Source organism: Schistocerca gregaria, chromosome 3 (genome assembly GCF_023897955.1).
Source record: "Schistocerca gregaria isolate iqSchGreg1 chromosome 3, iqSchGreg1.2, whole genome shotgun sequence".
Lineage (NCBI taxonomy): Eukaryota > Metazoa > Arthropoda > Insecta > Orthoptera > Acrididae > Schistocerca > Schistocerca gregaria.
The window spans coordinates 639,921,344-639,948,032 of record NC_064922.1 but is presented as its reverse complement, the minus strand read 5'-3'; the positions used below and the strand labels follow the sequence as shown (position 1 = coordinate 639,948,032).

Below are 26,689 nucleotides of genomic sequence, written 5' to 3'. Positions count from 1 at the left end.
CTTAACTTTTGATTTGGCATTAGTGCTGAGTGGTGGTAAACATTCATGTGACTTAACTGCCATGTAACCAGTGTTCCTCTCAAGTTAAGTTGTCTTATGCTGTGGGATTCATAATTCTGTGCATTTTTAGTGTGGTGGGAGTGTATAACTTCATTTTTGTTGAATGTATCTTTGTGAGCCTAAGTGAGGAACAGATTTTCACATGTGTACAAACTGTAGAAATTTAGTATCTTGTGTTTTTGGAAAAAAGTCTTGCAGCTGTCTCTTGTTCTTATATTTTGATTGTATCAGTCAAGTGGTCCCATAATTATTCCGATTGCTCTCTTTTGTAATTTGAATATTTCAATTGCATCAGTCAAGTGGCCCAATAACAGGCAATTAAACATCTGCATGACATGTGTTAAAAGAGTAATAGCCATAGGAGAGAAAGGCACCATTGTGGAGCTTCAAAAAGGTGTCCTATAAACCACAAGTGTGTAGAAGTCAGTATCTTGTGAAAAACTGGTCACTAGAATTTTAGGGGCCATAATAACAATTCACAGCATGTCAGGAACACTGATAAAGTGGGCTAATAATTTTTTCCATTGTGTCAACTTTGTAGTGATATTAAAGCGAAAGTCTTGAGCATTAAATGTAAAAAAAAATCTACTTTAATAGCCATTCTCTACAAACCACCTAGATGTTATAATAGAAGTTTACTCACACATTTTTACCAACCTGTCTTTTGACTTTATTATTAAAAAAATGCAACTTACAGTACCACATGATGATTACCCTACTGCAACATTGTTTCCACAATGAGGCATATTTTCTCAACAAGGAAATTACTAGTCAAGATCACATTCAGTACTATTTATTCTTGGTGAACAGTTTCAATAGTTGAGATTGTCATCATCTGATTTTCAGAAAACTCATTGTACATCCTGTTCCATTATGACTGTATTATACATGCCATGTGGACATTATAGTGAACAGTATGAAGCACAGTATGGAGCACAGTATGAAACACAAGTTTCTAACGAATAAAAATAATTCATTTAAAAAACAATAATATCCTGTTTAGTGTAGTTTACCTTATTTGATGATAATGTACCAAATTTGTGTGGAAGTTTACAGTCTTCCCATCTCAAAAGTTTCTAAGCGGCTAGTGATGTGGAAATCTGTCAGAATATACAGAGTGACCTGACAGACTATACATTTACACCTCAAAAATGTTGGCCATTCAACACATCTCATACTGAACAATGTGCATTTCATGTGTATGTAGACTACATTCATTCTTACATAATTTTCCATAAATCCCATCACAAAGGAGCATGCTGAGGGATGTGTAGTAAGTCAAGGTATAAATTAAAAACAAAAAGTACTCTCAGAAACTTCTCTGTAAACTTACCGTTACACTAAAATACTCTTTTGGTGCTTGTCTATGGTATAAATAACCAATATGCAATTTAGAACATGTGTGGCTTGGTAGCTCAGTTGGTGTCAGACTGCAACAACTAGAATGAGATTTTTACACTGCAGTGGAGTGTGTGCTGATATGAAATTTCCTGGCAGATTAAAATCGTGTGCCGGACCAGGACTCAAACTCAGGACCTTTGCGTTTTGCAGGCAAGTGCTCTACCAACTAAGCTATCCAAGTGTGACTCATGAGCTGACCTCACAGCTTCAGTTCCACCAGTACCTCGTTTCCTACCTTCCAAACCTTTTACAACAACAACTAGTACTGCTACTATGAAGTTTAGAAGTTCAGTCCTCAGTTGTTCCTGGGATTTTTCTACTACTTGTCACCTTATTAATAATGTGGAAAATGCTAAGTTGCACTGTGGTTTGAAATCCGTTTTGGATTGGAGGACTCACCACATCTGTTTTAGTAAGATAGTTCCTAGGTCAGAAGAAGACAAGGGCATACAACCACCAACAGGATAATTCTTAGTGAAATACTAGTGTGTTAAAGCAAAATTTTAGATCAAGGACAACTTTACTTTACCTTAAAAATTAGCACATGAACCACAACATTAAAGAAATATGCTGGCTTTTCAACTATACTGGGTAGCTGTGTTAATTTGCTTCTGCTTGCATAATCTTTATTATTATATCACTGTACTGCAGGTTATTTGTGTACACCTATTCATTACTCAATTTCTGGTCTTATACTAGATGCCTCTTACACCAAACTTAGACTTCTAGCACCATGTTACATTAGCACCTAGACTTGCATCATACTGTTGTTCGTCAACACCTTATTTTGTATATGGTATTTTAAGAATTCAATGTTTTAGCTGTTATCTTGTTTTACTTATATATATTACAAAATGCACTTCATTCATTGTTTTTGTATTCTCATTACCTAGAACTCAAGTGATCTTCTTTAAGTTTATTCAGTGGTTACATAATTTCCTCATTGTACTTGCCTTGTAACTGTTTTGACTATATGCAGTAGGTTAATACAACTGATATACAATACCACCTTTTATATTTTTATGAGAAGTTTAGTTCTAAAATTTAAAAAAAATGTAAATAAAATTAAAAGGGGATTTATCCCATTATAATCTGTTTTAGATTACTAGTGTCACATAAATACATACATAAATCTACATAGTGCATTGTTTTGTATACTCCTTGGCTATAACTTCTTCTTAATGCTGTATTGTTATGATTGTATTTCTATACGTTTATTACTACAATCCCACTTGCTAGACATTTCTAACATCTTTGGTGTGACTTGTGATCCATGTGGATATGAGCTTGTGCAGTCAGTGCAACATGCATGATATTTTTGTATTTTTTAATTTAATTTTTTTAAATTGACATGCCAGTGTATCAATTTCTTCATGTTCCTGGAATGATATGTTGCGACTTGACATTCTGTATTGCATATACAATGGTGATGTAGTGAGGTGCATTTGCATAAGGTATGTTACCATTTGTGAAAATATGTACCCAACCTTATTACATCTGATCTGATTATGCTTGTAATTTTTTATCTATATGCTTTACAGATCCAATGATGGCAACTTAGATCTGCCAAAACCAGTCATCATAAAATGACTGTTGAAGTTTTCATGTCTATATTTCATATTACTGTAGACCATCCCCTTCTTGAGTGATATCCAGCATAAATAATAGTTTATAATTACAATAAAATTACCAAAGAGTTACAGTAAGAAAGATTTCTTATTGTACTGAACACAATAATTTTCAGTTCTCAATACAGACGATTTGTGAAAAAGATTGATTGCCTATAGGATTTTTTTAACTTTTGTTTTCAATTTACAGAGGCTGCACTTGTCATATGCCCACAGGAAGCTCATTAAAGATCTTTGCACCAAAATCTAATACATAATATAAGTAAGAAAGCAAAATCATTGTAATAATTGTCTTTGTAATGTGTACTCTCTGTAATTATGTAAATTTCAGTTAATATATAATGTATTTCTGTTATTGGCCACAAATACTGTTGATGACTAATATAGATGGAAATATGTATAAAAATGTTAAGATCTTTGAGGAGACCTGTGGGAGAGGTGTGGTTTTTTGGTTCACATAATATTCTTATTGATGTATTTTGCAGAAATAGTTGTTTACCAAATTAGGAAAGGTATTTTATTTTATGAATAAACTGGTAATGGCTTTTGAATTATGACTCAATCAGTGTTGAGAACGTCACTGTGGAAAATAATCCCAAACTGTATATCAATAACTTTAGGCACCCCAGTGAATAGTATCATACAGAAAAATCGGTATTAAGATCTCCATAAACAAAGTGCCCCCAGTTAAGCCTGCTTGTCCCCCTTAATAATCCCTCTGTTTAATAATATTTACAAATATGGCCTTACAGTGGCATGAAAACTGTTAGTACTACTTATAGTCAACTGCATTAAGATATCTGTTATTACAGCTATTATGATATTTCACAAAAGAGTAATTATTCCTAAGTTACATAAATAAATAACAATATCTCAAAATGCATAGCTGAACCATTGTTGAGAATATATACTGTTTTCTTACAGGAACCTTGAACATGGCAGTTACTGAAGCTCGCACCTGCATTACATCTCATCAGAGAAATAAATCATGTTCTAGTCAAAATAACAGTGTGAAATATTTTAAATTGCCCAATATGTTTGTGAGAAAAATTTATTTGTTATATTTTATAATTCATGACTGCAATGAATTCTTCAGTTGACAAAAGAAAATTGTTTTTCGTATTGTTTATTAAATAGTAACAATTATAAGCTGTATGCACACTGTGTCTGGTTTTAATTATCCATTGCAGCCACCCTCATCTTAAATGCACAGCAATATGACCTCATGATACTGATACCATGTGTTCTTATACCTTAAAGATTGGAACTGCAAATGGGCAACCACATGTTACCACCAATGGGAGAAGATAGAATAGAGAAGTAGAAAGAGCTATGCAAGTGTGTTGGTGGGATAGCACACACACATTCTATCTCACCAATGCTCCTGCATAATCCTTTCCCCTTCTCTACTACTTTTCAATGCCTCCTCTTTGTGGTGAGTAACAATCTGAATTTTGTTGTTATTCCTTCCTGAATTTTCAATTTTTATAGCTGTATGATTAGCTTTATTTTTTCTTAGTAAGTTTAAAGTACTGAATGCATACTGTGGCTCAAAATCAAGTAAGATCTATTAAATTTAAGTACAGACATAATGAAAACAAGGAAAGAGAAAGTGAAAAAGGAAACCATCTGAATAGACATTTAACATGCTGGTTACATGCTCTTCAATGTTACTACATGCAGTAGTGTTATTTACAACTATTTTAATCTCTTAGTATGTATCATGGCAATTGTAATTGAAGCATGGAAACCACAAACAAATATTGGAAAAAGTAATTGCTCACCTGCAGATGACTGATGGGTGATACATAGACACTTAACAAGATCACATGTGTTATGCCCCGTTCATGAGTCAACTGCAGATGAATGGCTGACTGCTTAATTTTTTATTCTCTTAAACTTAGTTGAAATATGTAAGGTTTTTATTATAGAATACATTTAAATGAAACAAAAACTTTGTCTTACCACAGAAGGTAAACTAATTAGCTGAAGCGCCATATAGTATGGGTGAAGACTGTACCAACCATTTAAGTGCTCCTTCAGCACTAGCTTTGCCTCAATGGGAACTGTTAAAATACAAACAGCATGTATCAGAACTATGTTGTACTAAAATTTCAGCTGAATTACCCATTATGTCAATATACAATGAAATACACAATGCGGCTTAAGATCTCTTGATAGCCACACAACTTTAAGTTATGCATATAAGGATATATAATGGGAAACACTATGTATCATTGAAGTAGGAATGATTGTAGGTAAGAATAATATGAATCAGACATGACTCTGATGACAAGTTAGATACATAATTGGTACCAGAGTTGAAGTCTTCCATCAACATATGTGTGTGAGACATGGTTGGTGAGTCAGATGGTCATGTGCTCTGACAAATAGGTGGTAACTACTTGGCCACATCTCACCAACACTGTCTATAGTGTACTGAGTTTTGACTCAAATAACACAACATCCTAGTACCCATACAACAGCCCAGTGTTTTCTTCCTTCTTACATTCATGAAGTTTAGGGAACTGCATGTTTGCATCAGCTGTATGGTTTATTCCTTATTTCCTATTGGTGTCAATTGTAGTGACCATCTTCACAGGAAGAAGAAAAGCTGTACATTAGCTACAACTGAAACTGGTAGAAAATAAAGAATAAATGTACAGCTGACAGCTGAATGAAGTCACATCATTAAACAGGTAAATTCATGGACTTGCTAATTGGCTTTACAGATTTTGGCTCACAACAACTTTGGCTTTATATTAGTTTGTCATTTAAACACCATTTCTTTATCATATGGCACATGGAACACCTCACATTAATTAAAAGTAGGTACATGGAACTTCACATCTATTAAAAGTATAACATGTACAAGATGTAGGACATTAAAATGCATGTAAAACATAAAAATAATTTAATTAACAATTGATGAAAATAATAACAAAACTACCATAAAATTCAAAGGTAGATATCTAAGTTGTTAATATAATCAGCTGTATTTGTGAAGCATATTAGCACATGTACCTTGGTTGAGCCTGATGTCGTTAATGGTTAAAAACATCTTATTTCATAGTTCAAACCAGCAACTTGCTAGTTACACATATTATGGTCTAAAGTTACTGTTGGGCGGCTTGGGGTATCTACACTCAGTCCTCAGCTATGGGATCATGTTTTGGTGAACAAGTGCCAGTAACACACAAACTGTGTTCAAAGTACAAAAAAGAGCCATAAGGATAATAACAAACAGCAACAACAGGGTCACTGTCTAGAATTATTTAGAAAGCTAGGCATTCTAACTGTTTCTTGTGAGTATATCATTCAGAACATAATGTTCATTAAGAAAAATCTCAACATGTGCAACACAAACAGCCTAATACATGACCATGAAATAAGAGCTTGTCACCACCTCCATCTAGATAGAAAGAACAAGGTAAAGACGCAAAAAAGTATATTTTATAATGGGATAAAACTATATAACAAACTACCACAAGAAATTAAAGAAATAAATGAGCCCCTCACTTTCAGACAAAAGCTTAAAACCTTTTTAGTAAGTAAAAGTTGTTATACTGTAAAGGAATATTTAACATAGATGTAGATTGTTAGCAACATGTGACATTATCACCAAAATATTATGTAATTATAAATGAGTGTATGATTATATTAAAAATAAAGATTCCAAGACTTACCAAGCGGGAAAGCGCCGGCAGACAGGCACATGAACAAAACACACAAACACACACACAGAATTACAAGCTTTCGCAACTGGCAGTTGCTTCGTCAGGAAGGAAGGAAGGAGAGGGAAAAATGAAAGGGTGTGGGTTTTAAGGGAGAGGGTAAGGAGTCATTCCAATCCCGGGAGCGGAAAGACTTCCCTTAGGGGAAAAAAAGGACAGGTATACACTCACACACACACACACACATATCCATCCGCACATACACAGACACAAGCAGACATATGTCTGCTTGTGTCTGTGTATGTGCGGATGGATATGTGTGTGTGTGTGTGCGAGTGTATACCTGTCCTTTTTTTCCCCTAAGGGAAGTCTTTCCGCTCCCGGGATTGGAATGACTCCTTACCCTCTCCCTTAAAACCCACACCCTTTCATTTTTCCCTCTCCTTCCTTCCTTCCTGACGAAGCAACTGCCAGTTGCGAAAGCTTGTAATTCTGTGTGTGTGTTTGTGTGTTTTGTTCATGTGCCTGTCTGCCGGCGCTTTCCCGCTTGGTAAGTCTTGGAATCTTTATTTTTAATATATTTTTCCCATGTGGAAGTTTCTTTCTGTTTTATTTACATCGTCATTGAGTGTATGATTAGTTATAAAAACTACACAAAATATGAGAAACCTGTTTCATTGTAAATGTAAATGTGTGCTCATGTGTTGTAAACTGACGACATCCATACAATATTTATTGTTCCATGGATGAATAAATAAATAAATAAATAAGTAAATATGTGTGTCCACTTATTTATTGGTTTGAATTCAGTGGTTATCATGTTTCCAGCTGTTTGTATATCAGACATTCTCAACTGCAGTCTATTCCATCATATATCATTGATATCCATATTTGAACTTTATTGAACTTTCTGATTAGCTACCATTAATACAAAGTTGACTCTTGATTTGTTGAAGGTCTTGTTAATAGTGTTGCTGATATAATTAGTGATAAGAAACTGAAAAAGATCTACTTTAAATTGGAAAATCATAGGAGAAGGAAATTAACTGCTTACAAGCACCAATGGTCTTGTTACTCCAAGATACTACAGTGACTGGAAAAGGTTTATTTTGGGAGGAGAGGTTGAGAACATACTGTAAGTGTTGTGCAGTAAATTCTATATCTTTGTCACCTTTCCAACCTCTGTAGTATTCAATCATCTTCTACACCCAGATTCAACTCATTTTTTTCACCTATGGTTAATATCTGTGCTATGATTGCCTTTATAATATTCCAAAAAAAGTCAGTGACATGCAAAAATAGGCAACTTTTAAATTCACAGAAATGTGAATCTTTGCACTTATCAAAATGTAAAAATGTAATATTCTTTGACTGCATTATCAACGAGACACAGCTGGAGTCAGTCAACTCTTTAACCTGTCTGTAACAATTTGTGGTATATGAAATGGAATGATTCCATATATCCAATGATAAACATAACAGGTGCCACATTTTGATTCATTGATAGGATGCTGGGAAAATGGAATCTGTTTATAAATTAGATTGCTTACAGAACATTCATGTGACTTATCCCAGATTTCAACTACCTCTTGTCGTGTCCTGAAATGAGGAATGCCCTGCCCACTGTACTTCCCACCCCTCCCATGTTGGTATTCTGCTGCCCACCAAAACTACACAATATCCTTGTCCATTCCTACACAACCCCTACTCCCAATCCCTTGCCTCATCACACATTCCCTCCAATAGTCCTGGATGCAAGCAAGACATGTCCCTTACATACTCCCACCACCATCTACTCCAGTCCAGTCACAAGGATCACTTGTCTCATCAAAGACAGGCTACTTGTGAAATCAGTAATGTGATTTGCAAATTAAGCTGCAACCACTGTGCTGCATTCTAAGTGGCCATGACAACCAGCAAGCTGCCTGCTACATGAATGGCCACTGACAATCTGTGGCCAAGAAACAGCTGGACCACTCTGTTGCTGAGCACGTCACCCGACATGATGTTCTTCATTTCAATGACTGCTACTTAGCTTGTGTCATCTGGATCCTTCCCACAAATATCATCTTTCTGAACTGCACAGGTGGGAACTCTTCCTGCAATATATCCTACATTCCTGTAACCCTCCTGCCCTCAACCTTCATTAGCTATTGTCCTTACCCATCTAGCTCCTTCCCTGTTCCCTTTCCAGCAATACACAGCCCTCTATTCCACCAACACACCCTCAGTCTTTTTCCTTCTCTCCTTTCTGCTACCCCCCCCCTCCATTTCTTCCCCCACTTGTCCTCCCCCCCCCCCCCCACACACACATGCAGCCCCCCACCCCACCCACCCCCATGCTCTCTGTCAAACCTCCCGACAGCACCTAACTGCCCCCACTCTCTCACTACCTCATGCCTGTATTTTCCAAGCAGCATTTTACTGTCCTCTCTCCCACCATGCACTGCTGCTCACAGTCTGGCCTCAGTAGCCAGAGACTGTGGTCATAAAAAGGCTAAAGGGGATTCTGAGCATAAATGGAAAAAGACAGTGTGAATGGTTTGTCTGACTTGTAGAAGGGCATCAAGGAAATGATGAAAATTCTGAGTTTGTAGATGCTGGAAGATAAATGGCAGTTATCCTATGAAAGCCAGCTCATGAAATTCCAAGAAAGTATTAATTGGATAATCTAGGAATACACCAGCCCCCTAACACACGCACAGGCACACCAAAGATAAGATTATACTAATTACAATGTGCACATAGGTATTTAAGCAGTCATTCATGTCGCTCTTAGCATGCAAATGGAATGGGAAGAAACTCTTTACTGGTACAGTGGTAAGTATCCTCTGCTACACATTTCACAGTGCTTTGCAGGTTACATATGTAAATGTCCTATGCATCTTCTTGCCACCTCCTAATTGATCCAATCACTTGTATGTGTCATTACTGGGAATTGTTGAAACCTAATGCAGAATATGGTGTGCCATACAATACCATGCCGTCTGGATACTGCCTGCACATTATAGGCCTACTGGATGGAACCTACAGCAGATAGAGAAAAATATTCTTTTTCTGCCACCCACCAACATGTGAACACACATTGATCATTGTAGTAGCTACTTATTTTACTCATACTTCTTGTTTTTCCCTAGCATTTATATTTGTCCTCTTTCATACTCTCTCCATTTCCTACTGTTTCCCCTTCAACCTATTTATTTCTTTTCGTCATGTTGGTCTCAGTTGCACAACTTTTCTTTTCCTTTAAGCTGTAACTGTTCTTTCTGTCACTATAAACTTCTCTTGTTTTCAGACCTCACTTCTTATTGGCTTTTCATCACAAACTACCATATCACCTGGACACACTGTGTCCTTCTATACAGATTTAAAGGTGGCTTTCTCACCACATACTTGTAAAGTGTGTAAAGTGAAACTTTGAATAACAACTTATTAATGAGATGTGCAAGAAAAATAATAACAATGAAGCAACCTAAAACATCAGTTTATACTTACATAATATAGCTTGCACCATACACCATGTATAAGTGTGGAAAAGAATAACTGCTACACAGAATTTCAAATGCTCAAACATAAGGTTGCCGTCATTAGCTCGTCCTAAGAATACCAGTCCAAGGAGAAGAGCACACATCAAATGATGAAATACCTGTATTGTGATGGCTACCTGAAACAAGTGGTTGGCAATATGAGGTAGATGTACTCATACTTATTAGTCTAGATACAAAACATAGGTTAAAACAGGTAAGTGACAGCATTGAACTACCGTTAATAGATATTGTGTGGACACTTTACCATGGCAGTTTTACATGGGTAGGGAAGTGTTTTTAAATGTAGTTGGTTAAGATATCAGTATAGGTCAGGCCTTTAATATGTTGTTTATGGCTCTTCCAGTATCATCAAGTAATTGTTGTAGCTTGATAATCTTCAACTCCAAAGCTTGCTCCTGTTAATATTAATAAGAAACCACCACAACTCAATGGATATATATTTATTATATCATGACCCATCTCATTTGGAAGATCATCCATCATCAGATGATCCGCAGTTGGACAAAACAACAATTAGGATGAAAGCTATATTAACTTACACATATAGCTGACATGCAACCCACACTGCCAACAGTCTTAATAACAAATCCCTAAAGTGTAGTTCCAATACCATTGTTTAATAAGTGTAGTTATATAATGGTAAAGGCAAAGTGTGGACATGACTGCTATATAAACACTCAGTCAATGGAATGGCAGAAGCATGGTGAGAAGTGAGTTCAGCCAGCTTAGCATGCTGTCTACAGTCTAGTGTACAGTCTATACATTAAACTGTCCAGACAGGGCCACTCCATGAGAGAAATACACTCATAAATATACTAGTATAATTCATCAAAATCATTACAAATAAAGACAATAATCTTAATTACAAGAATGCCATTCAAGTGTAAAAGGTACCCCACAGTTTGAAAAAAATTATACAAACAGAAGGAGACAAAACAATCCTTCACAATAAAGAGAAACAAATTTCAACACTTACACACAGTTGTATCATTAGACAGATGATACAGTAAGTGACTGACTTATTGTGCATAATTGTTATGTTCTTCTTTTGTTTATTGTATTTTTGCAAATGGTTTGAATAACTATGTGACTTCTTTTACACTTTATTGCCATTCCTGAGATTAAGGTTATTGTCTTTATTTGTAATGTTTACGAATTCCACAGTTGATAAGTCATACTCAATAGATGGCTCTGAGCACTATGGGACTCAACTGCTGTGGTCATTAGTCCCCTAGAACTTAGAACTACTTAAACCTAACTAACCTAAGGACATCACACACATCCATGCCTGAGGCAGGATTCGAACCTGCGACCGTAGCAGTCGCACGGTTCCGGATTGCATGCCTAGAACCGCAAGACCACTGCGGCCATACTCAATAGATGCCAACCAGTATGTTTATGTGTGCACATCTCTTGTGGAGTCGCCCTATTTGAACAGTTTAGTGTACACAACATGCCAAGCTGGCTGTACTCACACTTACTGTGCTTCTATCATGCCATTGACTGAGTATGTATATGGTTGTCATGTTCTAGAATTTGTCTTTATCATTATGTAAGATAACCAGATTTTTTAAGTAATGATACCCACATAACACAGTGGTGATTCGTTATGAAGGCTATTGGCAGTGTGTGTTGCATATCACTTATATATGTAAGTTACTATAGCTTCTATCCTAATTTTTATTTGTTTGTTCGTTAAACTGCAGGTAAGATGATGATGCTCTTTTGAACAAAACTGGGTGTGACATAATAAACATGTATTGACACAGCTAAGGTGATTTCTTATTAACATTAAATTGCAGTAGCCATTCTCAGTTGTTTTGCGTGCACCGATTTGCTTTTTTTATGTTGCTTGTTTTATTTTCTCATTCTTGCTCCAAGTACATCGCGGTATTAGAGTATGACTCCCACAATACCTACAAAGATCAGTGATCACTTTCACCCTGTGGCAGTTCTGTTTCTAAGAAGCACAAATGAAGGATGCAGCCTGCCAGGCTGTGAGAAGGGGGTGGCATTTGTTCTACAGCAGCACTCCTCGTCATGGGTAAGTCCGTGTATATGCACATTTTCTGCCTTCGTCACCAAGTGTCTGCATTACCACATTGCTATGTGATTAATAAAAAACAATATGCAAAAAAAAAAAAACAGTTCTCTTCAGAATTTAGGAAGCTTTTCCAAAATATCTTGTGGACACACACTTCACTGGACTCATTTCATAATAAAATGGGACTGAAGCAGAAAGAAGGTCACAATTTAACACGTCAATGACACTGAAACATTTGCTTAGCTAAAGGAGGACTGGGGAAAGAGATCAGATGTCGTCCCTACCTAAGAAAGCATTCTAGCATTTAGGTTTGATAATTTAAAGATAAATAATATTACGTAGGAAATACTTCCTCCTGTTCTGCAATATTTTACACATAATTTATAATTTTTGTCATCATCAGCAAGCTGGTACATGACCAAACAAATACAATTTGCAGAGCTTTAGGAATTGTTTCCTACTGAGTATTAATGTATTCTATCAAGTGCTGATGGAATGTTCAGTTATGCAATTTAAAGAATTCAAAAGATATTTTAATTGAATTACCAAATGAATTTTAATCAAGGTTCTTTGCAACATGAATAAAAAAATGACTGAGCGAAAGTGTCATCTCACTTGAAGACAGATGACCATTGAAATTGAGACTGGGGGAGTGGGGAGTGATGGGAAGAGATCAGAAAATAATCTCTCCCTCTCACACAAAGGCCTTTAAAACAAAATAAATTTTGGTGTGGAATGCAATAACTTTTAATGGAAGGTGGATACTGAAGGCAGACAAGGCAAATGATCAATAATAGCCCATAAATCTTTAAAATGTTTCCCACACATTTCTCTCCATTGCTTGAAACAGAGGTCAAGTCTCTATCTAGGGCAATGGATGACCTAATGTCATTATATTACAATATACCAAAACAACTTAAAAACAATTACAAAGAATTTGTCTAACACAAGTATAACTAACTTGAGATTTCTTTCATTGGAGCAAGTGGCAATGTGGCATACTGTACAGTGCTTGGCAGGACACCATAAACTTGTTATTCAAAAATTTTTGGGGAAGTGAGGGTCAAGCAGCAGACTACACCAAAATGATGTCAGAACCTGGGTGCAGTGGCAGATGCCATATGGCAGGCAAAGACATCACAGTATGTTGGAACAGTGCATTATCTGAAGCTTCTCCATCCACTGCATCTTCATCTCCAGAAAATGATAGCAACATGCATTCCCAGTCAGATGTGGCTGCAATTAACTAGAACCCCCAGAAACCAGGAAGTGAAGTTTCTGATGTGTTTGGTGGCACAGCACATTACACAGACTCCTGATTTGTGAGCATTGATGATTTACCTGATGAGACATTGATAAAGATCTTCTCTCACAAGTGTTTCAGACAGCTAGCAGATTGGTTACAGAAAGTATTTTCTCTTTGAAGAAGACTGTTGCAAGATTAGGAGTAATATGGTGACAAGGAATACCTTATCAGTTCTTGCACAACTGACCAGGAAGCAATACAGACTTCCTGTGATGCCCCAAAACAACAAAAAGTAAGCATGTAGCACAATGCCAGACCCTGGATCTTCCACATGCTCTACAACAAATTACAGAGAACCTCAGAGCTGCACCTGCATGCCATCCAGCAACTCAGCTATGAGGTGCTAAAGAACTTGGTTAAGAAATGCTTCACAATACAGATGTTGAATATATCCAATGAACTCTTGAATTACGATAAATTTTCTGGGGCAGTGTCACATGTAGAACACCTCTATGTGCTATATCTGGTAGCATATCCCAATGTAAAGCATCATATGTGGTGATCTCCTGTGCTGTGTCCTTTCAGTGACAGATGCTCACAACAAGCCAAGACTGAATTTGGGTGTATGTTTGTTAATATGGAGAACCTGAGGTACTTTCTGAATGCCAAGAGGAACACCCTAAGTCCATCCACATGATGGCAGTCTGTGCCAACAGCTTGACACCTCACAACTTACGTACCTCAACATAGTCTATGATGAAGTGAAGGAGGCATTTACTAACCTGGGAAAAACAAATAACTTGTAGGAATTTTTGATGTCAATCACTGTATAAGCACTGCTTGGCATGGCTGCTCTGGCTTATAAGGCCGTTGGGCTGCTGGAACTGAGATTTCTGTATCTATGGTATGGATATGGCCTGGAAAATCATACAGTAATTTCCATCAGCTATGGGTGCCCTGCTTGTCAGTGATGCTGAGCTGCTATACCAAATTTTATCCACCTGGTGTGTTAGATCATCAAAATCCAGAACTGGTTGGAGGGCATTGCCATGATGCTCCAAACGTTATCAGTTGAAGAAAGATTCAGTGACCTCTTTAAAGAGACACCCTTTCTACTTTTCCTCAACAGGAGTCAAAACTGGAACTAATTTTCGAATTTTGGACAGATCAGTATTATCTGAACTGTTTATCTTAAAAATTTTATATAATTGTATACATAATATATTATATTTCAAGTTAAAAACTATGAAATTGAATTACTTTAATTTTGTTGTTACAATCAACTTGTACTAGCTCTGTACATACAGTTAAAATTATTTTTTTAGAAACATTTGAAATTGCAAAACATTTGGCACACTTAAAATTTCTATTTGAAATTGCAGAACATTTGGCACACTTAAAATTTCTGTTGCCAATTAGAAATCTGGCACTGTTCGTAATGTTTATTTCTGGTTCCATTTCTAAATTAACAGAAATTAATTTGTCAAGAAAATTTTGATATTACCGCAGAGTGAGGAAGTAGTAGTGCGCATGCCTCTGATGTGATCAGATGTGTTTTTGTATTTTAGAAGAACAACATAATTTCAGCTTTCTTAATGTGAAAATTCAAAACACAGTGTGATATAGTAAAACGTGAATCAAATAAACATAAAAAAATCTGCACAGGCATTCATCAAATTTATTTACGTCTGCTGGGACATGAGAACCTAAAATGTGAAAATTTCAGCTTCAAGAATCAGACATCTAGACATGAAGAACTGGAGCCAACTATGAGAAAAGAAGATAAGTAAAAATTTTATAGTTAATCTTACTCCTCTCATATTTTTTAAAAAGACTTTATCATCAAAAACAGTAGAGACAACAACAAAGGGGGGGGGGGGGGGAGGAGGTAGATTACAAATGGTGGCATTGTCCAGGATCGTTTCACTAATAGTAAAGTTTTGTCTGTTGCAGGAAAGAAAAGTACTTTATTGCATTTACAATTTATGTATGACTGAATTTCCAATGACACAAAGACAGAAGACAGAGGGCTGCCCAACAAGCAAATCATATCACCAGTGATGATGTACTACCAACAATGATGGACTGGATAGAATGAAAGACAACTTTGCAACTACAAGTAGGGACATAAGAAAGGAAAGATAAGTTCAAACTATTTGTGAAGTTAATTTGTTTGTGGACTCATGTGCTTGTTAACAAAATGAATAGGGACAAGGGTAGGAGTGAGGCAGAAGCGAAAGCTGTAGGATGTAGTCAGGACTTTTCTGAGCTGAGTGAAATTGTAGTCAGCAAAGAAACAGGAAAAACTGATATTTTGCAGTTAATTTTTGCAAAAATAGTGGAAATGAAGACAGATAACAATAGTAAATGAGACAAAGTGTAAGATGAAGTAGACCATCTTAGTAATCAAGTTTCAGAGCTAAAAAGTGGGTTGTCAGTGGGGTTAAAAAGTGTGAATGAAAAAGCTGATGTTTTAGAAAATAGATTTATTGTTTTGGAAAATGAGTTGATAGCTGAGGCAGTGAGAGAATTGAAGAATGTTGATGATGTCGAAGTTGAGCAGAAGGCCATAGCACAAAAATGTAACAAAACATCACCAGTTTAAACCAAAAAATTTTAAAAGTTGAGAACAGTATGCAAACTAATGTAATTGGTTTAGATAAAAAAATTCAGCAGTTCAAGAAAATTGCATTCTCAAAAATGTGTCTGCAAACAATGGTATTACATGGTCCAACACTTCTATCAAAAGTTCTCCATCAGACAATTTATGTTCAGCGGATTTTTTGCACCACTGTAGACATAGTTTTGTGTCAGGCATGAATGGCAACCAAAAAACTAAATTTGCTAAAAGATTTATTGAAGGCAAAGCTCTATCATGGGTAATTTAAGTCAGTGGGAAAAATATCAAAGTTTTGAGAAAAGTTTTTAAATAAATTTTGGTTAGAACCGGAACACGGGAGGACCAAAAGGGAAGTTTTGAATGGTCCTGATTAGAGGAATACTTTGAAAGAGTTTTGTAAGAACCAGCTTCAAAATTTAACACACATTCACAAACCACTTGACGAAATGATGAAATTTCGATTATGCGATAAGTCACAGAGATTTTAAAGCTGTAAATTCAACTAAATACTGAGGGATTACAATTACAAATAACCTAAATTAGAACAATCACATACATAATATTGTGGGTAGAGCAAACTAAAGCCAGCAAATCATTGGCAGAACACTTAGAAGTTGCAACAGGTCTACTAAAGAGATTGCTTATGCCATGCTTGTCCCCCCTATTCTGGAGTATTGCTGTGCAGCGTGAGATCCACATCAGGTGGATGACATCAAAAAAGTTCAAAGAAGGATGGCTTGTTTTGTGCTATTGCAAAATAGGGGAGATAGTACCACATACATGATATGTGAATTGGAGTGGCAATCATTAAAACAAAGGTGTTTTTTGTTGCGACAGGATCTTCTCATGAAATTTCAATCTCCAGTTTTCTCCTCTGATTGTAGAACATTCTGTTGGCACCCACCTACATAGAATCATCACAATAAAATAAGAGAAATCTGGGCTCGCAGAGAATAATTTAAGTGATCATTTTTCCTGCGCACCGTTCGAGAGTGGAACAGTAGAGAGACAGCTTGGAGGTGGTTCATTGAACCCTCTGCCAGCCACTTTATTGCAAATAGCAGTGTAGTCACATATATGCTGACCTTGATTAATGCACTTAAAATGAGATTACCAGAAAGGTTGCAGTGGAATTTAGTACACAGACCTGACAAATGTCTAGATCAATTTTTAAGAAATGTTTTCAGGCTGGATAGGGCAGTAAAAAGAAGTGTGTATGGTACCATAATAATTGGAATGATAGAAATCACAACAGGAGTAATCATAGAAACAGAGATAATGGTAACTTCAATCAGGATCAAAGTGTCAATAGAGAGAGAAATTTTGAACATCAGTAAGATAGGAATAATGGGGATAACCATGGACATTGTAATAGAAGAAACAATCATGGAAGTAGCTACTCAGAAAATGGCAGTTTGCATCAGTGAAGATCCACAATTTTGGGGTGAGGAAATACAAGAAACACAGGACCCCTAAGTTGCACTTCTGATTAGACATTAATAACAGTGTTCATGATATGGCATATGTATTTGAAATTGAGCAGATTTCTCATTTATGTTTCCATCAAAAGTTTTGGGATATTATATTTAATTATGGTGATGTACTTGCTCATCACAAACCAGAATGTGAGAGTAGCGAGAATTTTGATGTAGTATGTACTAATGATTTCTTCAGGAAACAGTGTTATTGGTGTATGTAAATCAGGTGATGACTGTATTGGATCTGAACCAGGTGATATTTTTGATGTAGATGTGAATGAGAGCTGTGAAATAACTGAGGTTGGTAAGTCTGAGACTTATTGCAAGTGAATGTAGGTGAGGTAAGTAACTTTGATGGAGATGAAACTTGTATTGTTAGTGATGTTGTTGATGAGGTAATTTTGGAGGAATATGATGAGGAGTATCAGGTATTTGTGGAATTTAAGAACAATGACATGAATGATGTAGGCAAGTGATATATATGATATTGTAAGTGAGAGTCATGGAATGCCAGACCATTTAAAACAGCTTTTCATTAATGTCATGCAGAGTAATAAACAAAACAGTAAATGTGAGTTATCTGTGAGCCTAGAGAATAAAGGTGAAAACTTATTGAAGTTTGTTTGGGAACAGGTTGATGATAACATAGATAAATGTGCATTTTGGAATAAGTTAGCTATGGTTTGTCAGAATTTGTATCCAAATTGGTGGAATGGAGTGAAAGAAGATCTAAGCAGTTAGAGTAATTTTGACAGTAACGTGTTTTGTGTTCCTTCTGTGGCAAGTGATGTCAGTTGTGCCGTAGAATCCATTCATTGTGTCCAATCTTTACCTGAAAAGATGAGTAACCAAAGTAATGTTAAGATACCAGTAAAGTTGATAAAACCCAGTGAAGACAGTGTGGATGTAGCATTTGATGAAAATGAAAGTGATCTTTTGCATCAAATTGCTAAAAACAGAGAAGATGATGCAGATTCTGGTTGTCGTTACATTAAGATTGATTCGTGGGAAGGTAATTGTTTGATTGGTACAAGTAACCCAATTTGTGGTATATCTGAACAGTTAAGAGACAAGATCAAGTACAGTAAGAATTTTGGAAATGCCCATTGTAGGTGTAAAGATTTGTTGTGGCCAAGATAGACACGAAGCCCACACCTACTACAGTAGTAGAAGTTTATATGCCAACTAGCTCTCCAAATGACAAAGAAATTGAAGAAATGTATGATGAAATAAAAGAAATTATTCGGATAGTGAATTGAGACAAAAATTTAATAGTCATGGGTGACTGGAATTCGTTTGTAGGAAAAGGGAGAGAAGAAAACGTAGTAGGTGAATATGGATTGGTGGTAAGAAATGAAAGAGGAAGCCGCCTGGTAGAATTTTGCACAGAGCACAACTTAATCATAGCTAACACTTGGTTAAGGATCATGATAGAAGGTTGTATGCATGGAAGAACGCTGGAGATACTAGAAGGTTTCAGATAGATTATATAATGGTAAGACAGAGATTTAAGAACCAGTTTTAAATTGTAAGACATTTCCAGGGGCAGATGTGGACTCTGACCACAATCTATTGGTTATGAACTGTTGACTGAAACTGAAGAAACTGCAAAAAGGTGGGAATTTAAGGAGATGGGACCTGGATAAACTGACTAAGCCAAAGGTTGTACAGTGTTTCAGTGAACAATTGACGTGAATGGGAGAAAGAAATACAGTAGAAGAAGAATGGGTAGCTTTGAGAGATGAAGTAGTGAAGGCATCAGAGGATCAAGTAGGTAAAAAGATGAGGGCTAGTAGAAATCCTTGGGTAACAGAAGAAATATTGAATTTAATTGATGAAAGGAGAAAGTATAAAAATACAGTAAATGAAGAAGGCAAAAAGGAATACAAATGACTCAAAAATGAGATCGACAGGAAGTGCAAAATGGCTAAGCAGGGATGGCTAGAGGACAAATGTAAGGATGTAGAGGCTTATCTCACTAGGGGTAAGATAGATACTGCCTACAGAAAAATTAAAGAGACCTTTGGAGAAAAGAGAACCACTTGTATGAACATCAAGAGCTCAGATGGAAACCCAGTTCTAAGCAAAGAAGGGAAAGCAGAAAGGTGGAAGGAGTATATAGAGGGTCTATACAAGGGCGATGTATTTGAGGACAATATTATGGAAATGGAAGAGGATGTAGATGAAGATGAAATGGGAGATAGGAGACTGCATGAAGAGTTTGACAGAGCACTGAAAGACCTGAGTCAAAACAAGGCCCCAGGAGTAGATAACACTCCATTAGAACTACTGACAGCCTTGGGAAAGCCAGTCCTGACAAAACTCTACCATCTGGTGAGCAAGATGTGTAAGACAGGCGCATTACCCTCAGACTTCAAGAAGAATATAATAATTCCAATCCCAAGGAAAGCAGGTGTTGACAGATGTGAAAATTATCGAACTATCAGTTTAATAAGTCATGGATGTAAAATACTAATGCGAATTCTTTACAGACAAATGGAAAAATTAGTAGAAGCCGACCTCGGGGAAGATCAGTTTGGATTCTGTAGAAATATTGGAACACGTGAGGCAATATTGACCCTACAACTTATCTTGGAAGCTAGATTAAGGAAAGGCAAATCTACATTTCTAGCATTTGTAGACGTAGAGAAAGCTTTTGACAATGTTGACTGGAATACTCTCTTTCAAATTCTGAAGGTGGCAGGGGTTAAATACAGGGAATGAAAGGCTATTTACAATTTGTGCAGAAACCAAATGGCAGTTATAAGAGTTGAGGGGCATGAAAGGGATTCAGTGGTTGGGAAGGGAGTGAGACAGGGTTGTAGCCTCTTCCCGATGTTATTCAATCTGTATATTGAGCAAGCAGTGAAGGAAACAAAAGAAAAATTTGGAGTAGGTATTAAAATCCATGGAGAAGAAATAAAAATGTTGAGGTTCGCCGATGACATTGTAATTCTGTCAGAGACAGCAAAGGACTTGGAAGAGCAGTTGAACGGAATAGATAGTGTCTTGAAAGGAGGATATAAGATGAACATCAACAAAAGCAAAACGTGGATAATGGAATGTAGTCGAATTAAGTTGGGTGATGCTGAGGAAATTAGATTAGGAAATGAGACACTTAAAGTAGTAAAGGAGTTTTGCTATTTGGGGAGCAAAATAAGTGATGATGGTCGAAGTAGAGAGGATATAAAATCTAGACTGGCAATGGCAAGGAAAGTATTACTGAAGAAGAGAAATTTGTTAACATCGAGTATAGATTTAGGTGTCAGGAAGTCATTTCTGAAAGTATTTGTATGGAGTGTAGCCATGTATGGAAGTGAAACATGGATGATAAATATTTTGGACAATAAGAGAATAGAAGCTTTCAAAATGTGGTGCTACAGAAGAGTGCTGAAGATTAGATAGGTAGATCACATAACTAATGAGGAGATATCGAATACGATTGGGGAGAAAAGAAGTTTGTGGCACAACTTGACTAGAAGAAGGGAGCTACAGGTAAGCAAAGCAAATTGGTACAATCTCAAGTACTGTTAACTTTTACTACAGAAGACAAGTCCTTTGAATGTGAATGTATAATGATCTGTAATGTGGAAGAACATATACACTATGTTTGCAAATTCATTGAGCTGTGTGATAAAAATTGAGGGAGGAAACTGAAAGATGAGGGTGGATCCACTCCTACACTGCTGTATGGCTGTATCCTTGCTGGTCCAGTCAACTTACTACAGATCAAAGGTGCTGGGTAATGTACTTAAACATCTGTCAACTATGTCAGTGTTGGGACTGAGATTTTTAAATTGTTGGCCAAGAAATTATCCTATGTGCAGAATTCATGGAACTATTTGTTTAGAAAAATCATCACAGGTGTGGACAGTGTTATTCAACACACGTTTTTTCAAGTAGGGGGATTAACTTCCCAATACATTGTCTAACTTTAAATCAGCAGGTATTTTTTTTCAATAGTACATGAATCTTGTAGGCTTCTGTGTACATAGGTTAGTTTGTATGAACAATTAGCAAATAGTGTGGAAGAAATTTATGGATATAGACAGTATAAAAAGATGTATACATTTCTGATTTCATACACTGATTTTGGTCCTCAAGTTCTCAAGTTACTTGATTATGTCATCATTCAAAGCTATTTATGACACTGATTACCTGTATTTATCCTGAGTACTGCAACATTGTATCTCATTGGATCCTGAATTGTGGGCAAAATCATGCTTAACTATATTTTGTGTACCCCTGATCGTGGGGACTCCGTGTGTGTGTGTGTGTGTGTGTGTGTGTGTGTGTGTGTGTGTGTGTGTACTCAAGGAGATCATGTAACTGTTGATTGAGGCTAGATACTTCATATAATTACTCTTTACATGTGATAGAACTTATTGCTATAAGATTGTGAACTTTATTCATTTTGTTGTGTCGAAACATTTTGTTGGTGTGGTTTGGTTTCATGGGTCGGTCCCCACATTTTAAGCTTAGGCCCTAATATTTTTTCATTATTTTCTCCTTTCATGAGTCAACATATTGTTAAATACTCTGGTTTATATGGCTGATTGATCCTGTGTTATATTCCTATTTATGATTGAGTATATTCTTCTGGTCTGTACCCATCGTTGTGAGTTTTGCGAGTCAGCTCACTCGTTGTACACTTAGGCTGTGAATTTTTTCTCGTTTCTTTTGAAGATTTTGAAGGTGTGACTTTGTAGATGTAAACTTGCAGTTTGTAATTCTAGTAATTTACATTATCTTCGCACTTTTTTCTATAGTTCAATGTTGTAATGTTGCAGTTTTGACTTTGTATCATTTGTCTTGTGACAGAATGTTCCACAGATCTCAAAATCTGAATGCCATGCCCTGATATATGTGTAAACTATGGCTTGTATAGCAGATATTTTTTTACGTTTTCTGGAATATGTTATTTCCATACATCTGTATTCTATCTTTTGGCATCATTTTGTACATCATTTGGCAAACCTTACATTAGGTCACAAAATTTTGTGAACAGATTATTTCCAAATTTTGTGAGGGGGATATTGTAAACGGACATCCTCCTCTAATATTACTTTTCCTCTACAGAAGTAGTTGATGCCAGAACTAATTTTCGAATTTTGGACAGGTCAGTATTATTTGAACAGTTTATCTGAAAAATTTCATATAATTTTATACACAATATATTATATTTCAAGCAAAAAACTGGGAAACTGAATTACTTTATTTTCGTTCGTACAGCATTATGTACTAGCGCTTTATGTACAGTGAAAATTATTTTTTTTGGAAAAAAGAGGAAAAGAGAAAAAAAGAGGATTCACAGACATCACCGTAGAATTTTTCTTGCTTGTCCCGACTTGTTTAGTGCACTATAAGCACTTCACGAAATGTGTCCAGTAGACCAGTTGATTCAGCTCATCTCCCTACAGCGGCTCCAACACCGTGGCAAGGAGGTGATTGTTTGCTGGGTACCTGGTCACATTGGGATACAGGGATACATGGCTGACAAAGCAGTTGGGATGGTGTTGTCTGTCAATGTCCCGTACTACTGGAACCCGTCATCTTATTTTCTGACAGAAGCATCATGTGTCAGTGGGAGACTGAATGGTTGCTGGTAACAGAAAACAAACTGCAGTCGTTCAACTCAACAACACAGGCATGCCAGACTTCACGTCGCCTTCACTGCTGGGAGGAGTTTCTGCCTACCAGGCTGAGCATTGGACGTAGCTCTTTAACACATGGCTTCCTTCTCTGGCAGGAGGATCCACTACTTTTTGAGGTTTGTGGTGTGCCACTTTCGGTTCAGCATATTTTGGCAACATGTTTATCACTATATACTGATATCAGGCACCCGTCAGTCTCGATGGAGATCCTCCCACCATCCTCACCATTGCTGATTCCAGTGTTACAAGAGTTGTGAAATTTTGTGAGCTGTCAGGCATCATCCCTAAATTGATGGGGAACGGAGGCAGACCTTAATTCATTATAAATTGCTCGAATGTGGGGACAACTTTCGTCTCCACCGATGAGATTGGCATGCAGAAATTTTGTCGGGGCGTTGATGACCACGAGCACCCTTCACCTAAAATCATGATGATCATCATAAAAAACCACGACATTCGGTTTGGTGACAAGTCAGACTATCAGAAACACTTTAGTTATGTTGTACTGTATTTTAACGATGCTTGTACCCACTGGAGAGGACCACTAGCATTGTGCATAATTTTTGTAGTGGCGTGATGAATGAGTTGTAAGAAAGACAGTATTGCTTGGCAACGACGAACTAGTTCTGGCTCTATATGTCACTAATATAATGCCTTATCACATATTACTTAGACTGCACATGATTCCATCGCAATAAACATTACGTGCTCTATTTGTTGGGTTGAGGTCTCCCCTATTATATGCATACAGGGTAACGTCATTGGTCAACACAGTGTTAGTGACCTTTCTCGGAAGAGTAACTATTAATTATAGCTCTGATTGAAATATCATCTCAACATCGTGACAAATATGTTTCTGTTTCCCTGCCTGGATATTAAGGAGGACTGACTACTATTACAAGCGGCGTTTAAAATTAACTTTCTCTTTCCATTCTTTCTCAATGTCATGAGCATATCAGTCTTCAGTTTATATCGTTATTTGTGTAATGGTTGTGTTTGCCGTCGCCGCAGCTGATGATTCCAACACGTTGCTTTATTTTTGTTAACAAGCAGTATATTCATCTGTCTTGGATGAAATTACGAAATGTTAATGGGGTCAGACATATCGACACAGACCATTTAATATAATCTTTTAAGTGTCTATATGTATAAGTTTGAGGGTGCCACTACGAAAGCACTGGGTTCGTGCCGCGTTTGCTTGGCTTTTGGCACTTGACAGTGCAGTGCTCTACAGCTTTGAAAAATACCAATTTTCATCATGGTTAGGACTCTTTCGTAGTATATGGGTATCAGTCCATGTAATGGATAACAGGAAGATGATTTCAGTTCCAATAGTACTGTGACGTTCAAATCAACTTCATGTTGCCGATAGCCTCATCATTATGTACTGGATATTCAAATGCAGTGTAAACATTTAAATGCCTATGGAGATCTCTTATCCTTACTTGCAATTTTCAAAATATGCGTATCCACAAAACAGGTCACAACTATCATCAAGCACTACCCTCATATTACAGCAAGGTTTCAGAGAAATCATGGGCGCCCTCACCGACGAAACAGTGTTTCTCATCCAGAAAACGAGATGCTTAACAAACTCCAGTTTCAGACGCTACAGGAAAGGCTCTGCGTATCAGGGAGAGGATTGTTAGTGAAATTCCGAGAGCTTCCGTTGCAAGAAGAACTGAACAACATATACTTCCTCTCACACATGTCTCGCAATAGACCACGACATGAAGATCAAAGAAATTAGAGCTTTTGCAGAGGTTTATAAAGAATAGCTCTTCCCACACCTATTCGAAAATGAGAAGGGAAATGGGGGAATTGATAATGATAGCGGAAGTAACCTCTGCCACATCACGTGGGTTGCAGAGTATACTTGGAAGTGTAGATTTATTAACTAGGTATGGTACAGAGGTTGGACGAAAATGTGGAAGCTCCAAAACACAACACATTACAGTGCCTAATAGAGAGTAGGAAACCCGTTAGCATTGAAAACAGCTTCCTGTCGTCTCGGAATGGATAAATAATGGCCCTTTGTGTTTTTCGAGGTAATCTTGTACCACTTTTCCTGCAAAGTAGCGGCAAGTGCAGTTAATGATGATGAAAGTGGGTAGTGATCTCACAGCCTTCTCTCCAAAGTATACAACAAATGCTCATTAACACTGAGATATGGGGCTGTGATGGTCAGGGAATATGCTAAAATACACCCTCGTGCTCACAAAACCAGACCTGGACGATGCGAACTGCGTGGACAGGGGCTCTGCCGTCTTGGAAAACCAAATCACCACTGCGGAACATGCATTTTACCATGGAACTGACCTGATCAGCCAAAATGATCACATAATCCTTGGCAGTAATATGTCCTTGCAGAGCAAACATGGGCCCATCGAAAACCACAATATTCAAATGGCTCCGAGCACTATGGGACTTAACATCTTAGGTCATCAGTCCCCTACAACTTAGAACTACTTAAACCTAGCTAACCTAAGGACATCACACACATCCATGCCCGAGGCAGACTTCGAACCTGCGACCGTAGCGGTCGCGCGGTTCCAGACTGAAGCGCCTAGAACCGCTCGGCCACCAACGGCCGGCAAACCACAATATGGCTGCCCAAATCGTCACTGAGCCATCACCATGTTTCACACCTGGGCGTAAATTCGGCAAGAAATCGGAAACTATATCAAACAGCCAAATTACATTCGCCAATTTCTCCATAGTTCAGGTTTTATGGTTTTGGCATCACGTTTTCCTGCTACGAGCATTTGCTCAAACAATTTGCCTACGTGTAAATTCATGTAGCTCAAAAATAATAAAGTCTAAGAAAAAAAGGACAAAAATACACCATGAGGAATTGTCCGAATCGGACGGAAATCGATAGATGCGATATACTCGTGTAGATCCTTGTTTACAATTTCAGAAAAAATGGATGATTTCTTCAAGAGCAAGAGTTTCACAAATGGAACAAGTCAATAACGCATTAGTTCACCTCTGTATCTTATGCAAGCAGTTATTCCGCTTGCAATTGATTAAAAGCTTTGTTGTTCTGTGAGATATCGTGTCAAATTTCGTTGGAGGATTATACAAAATAACTCTTAACGGACGGAAAAAAGAGGACATCTAAAGCAGATTAGCATGACAAAAAAGGCATCCTTGGCCAACATAATTATGCTAGTATCAAGCATAGGTCTTGATATGAGGAAGAAATTTCTGAGAATGTAAGTTTGGACCACAGCATTGCATCATAGTGAAACATGGACTGTGAGAAAATCGGAAAATAAGAGAATCGAAGCATTCGAGATGTGATGCTACAGAAGAATGTTGAAAATCAGCTGA

The 26,689-nt window shown here is 37.0% G+C and overlaps 1 protein-coding gene across 1 annotated transcript in view; it reads right to left on the bottom strand.

Moving 5' to 3' along the window:
• The window catches only part of LOC126356304 (ATP-binding cassette sub-family G member 1), a 443,602-nt gene that overhangs the window by 11,706 nt on the left and 405,207 nt on the right, over positions 1-26,689 (bottom strand). Inside the window, exons 9-10 of the mRNA XM_050007250.1 lie at positions 10,259-10,427; positions 5,055-5,155 (exon numbers count right to left, since the gene is read on the bottom strand). Coding sequence (XP_049863207.1) covers positions 5,055-5,155; positions 10,259-10,427 — 270 coding nt within the window. The remainder of the gene's footprint in view (positions 1-5,054; positions 5,156-10,258; positions 10,428-26,689) is intronic.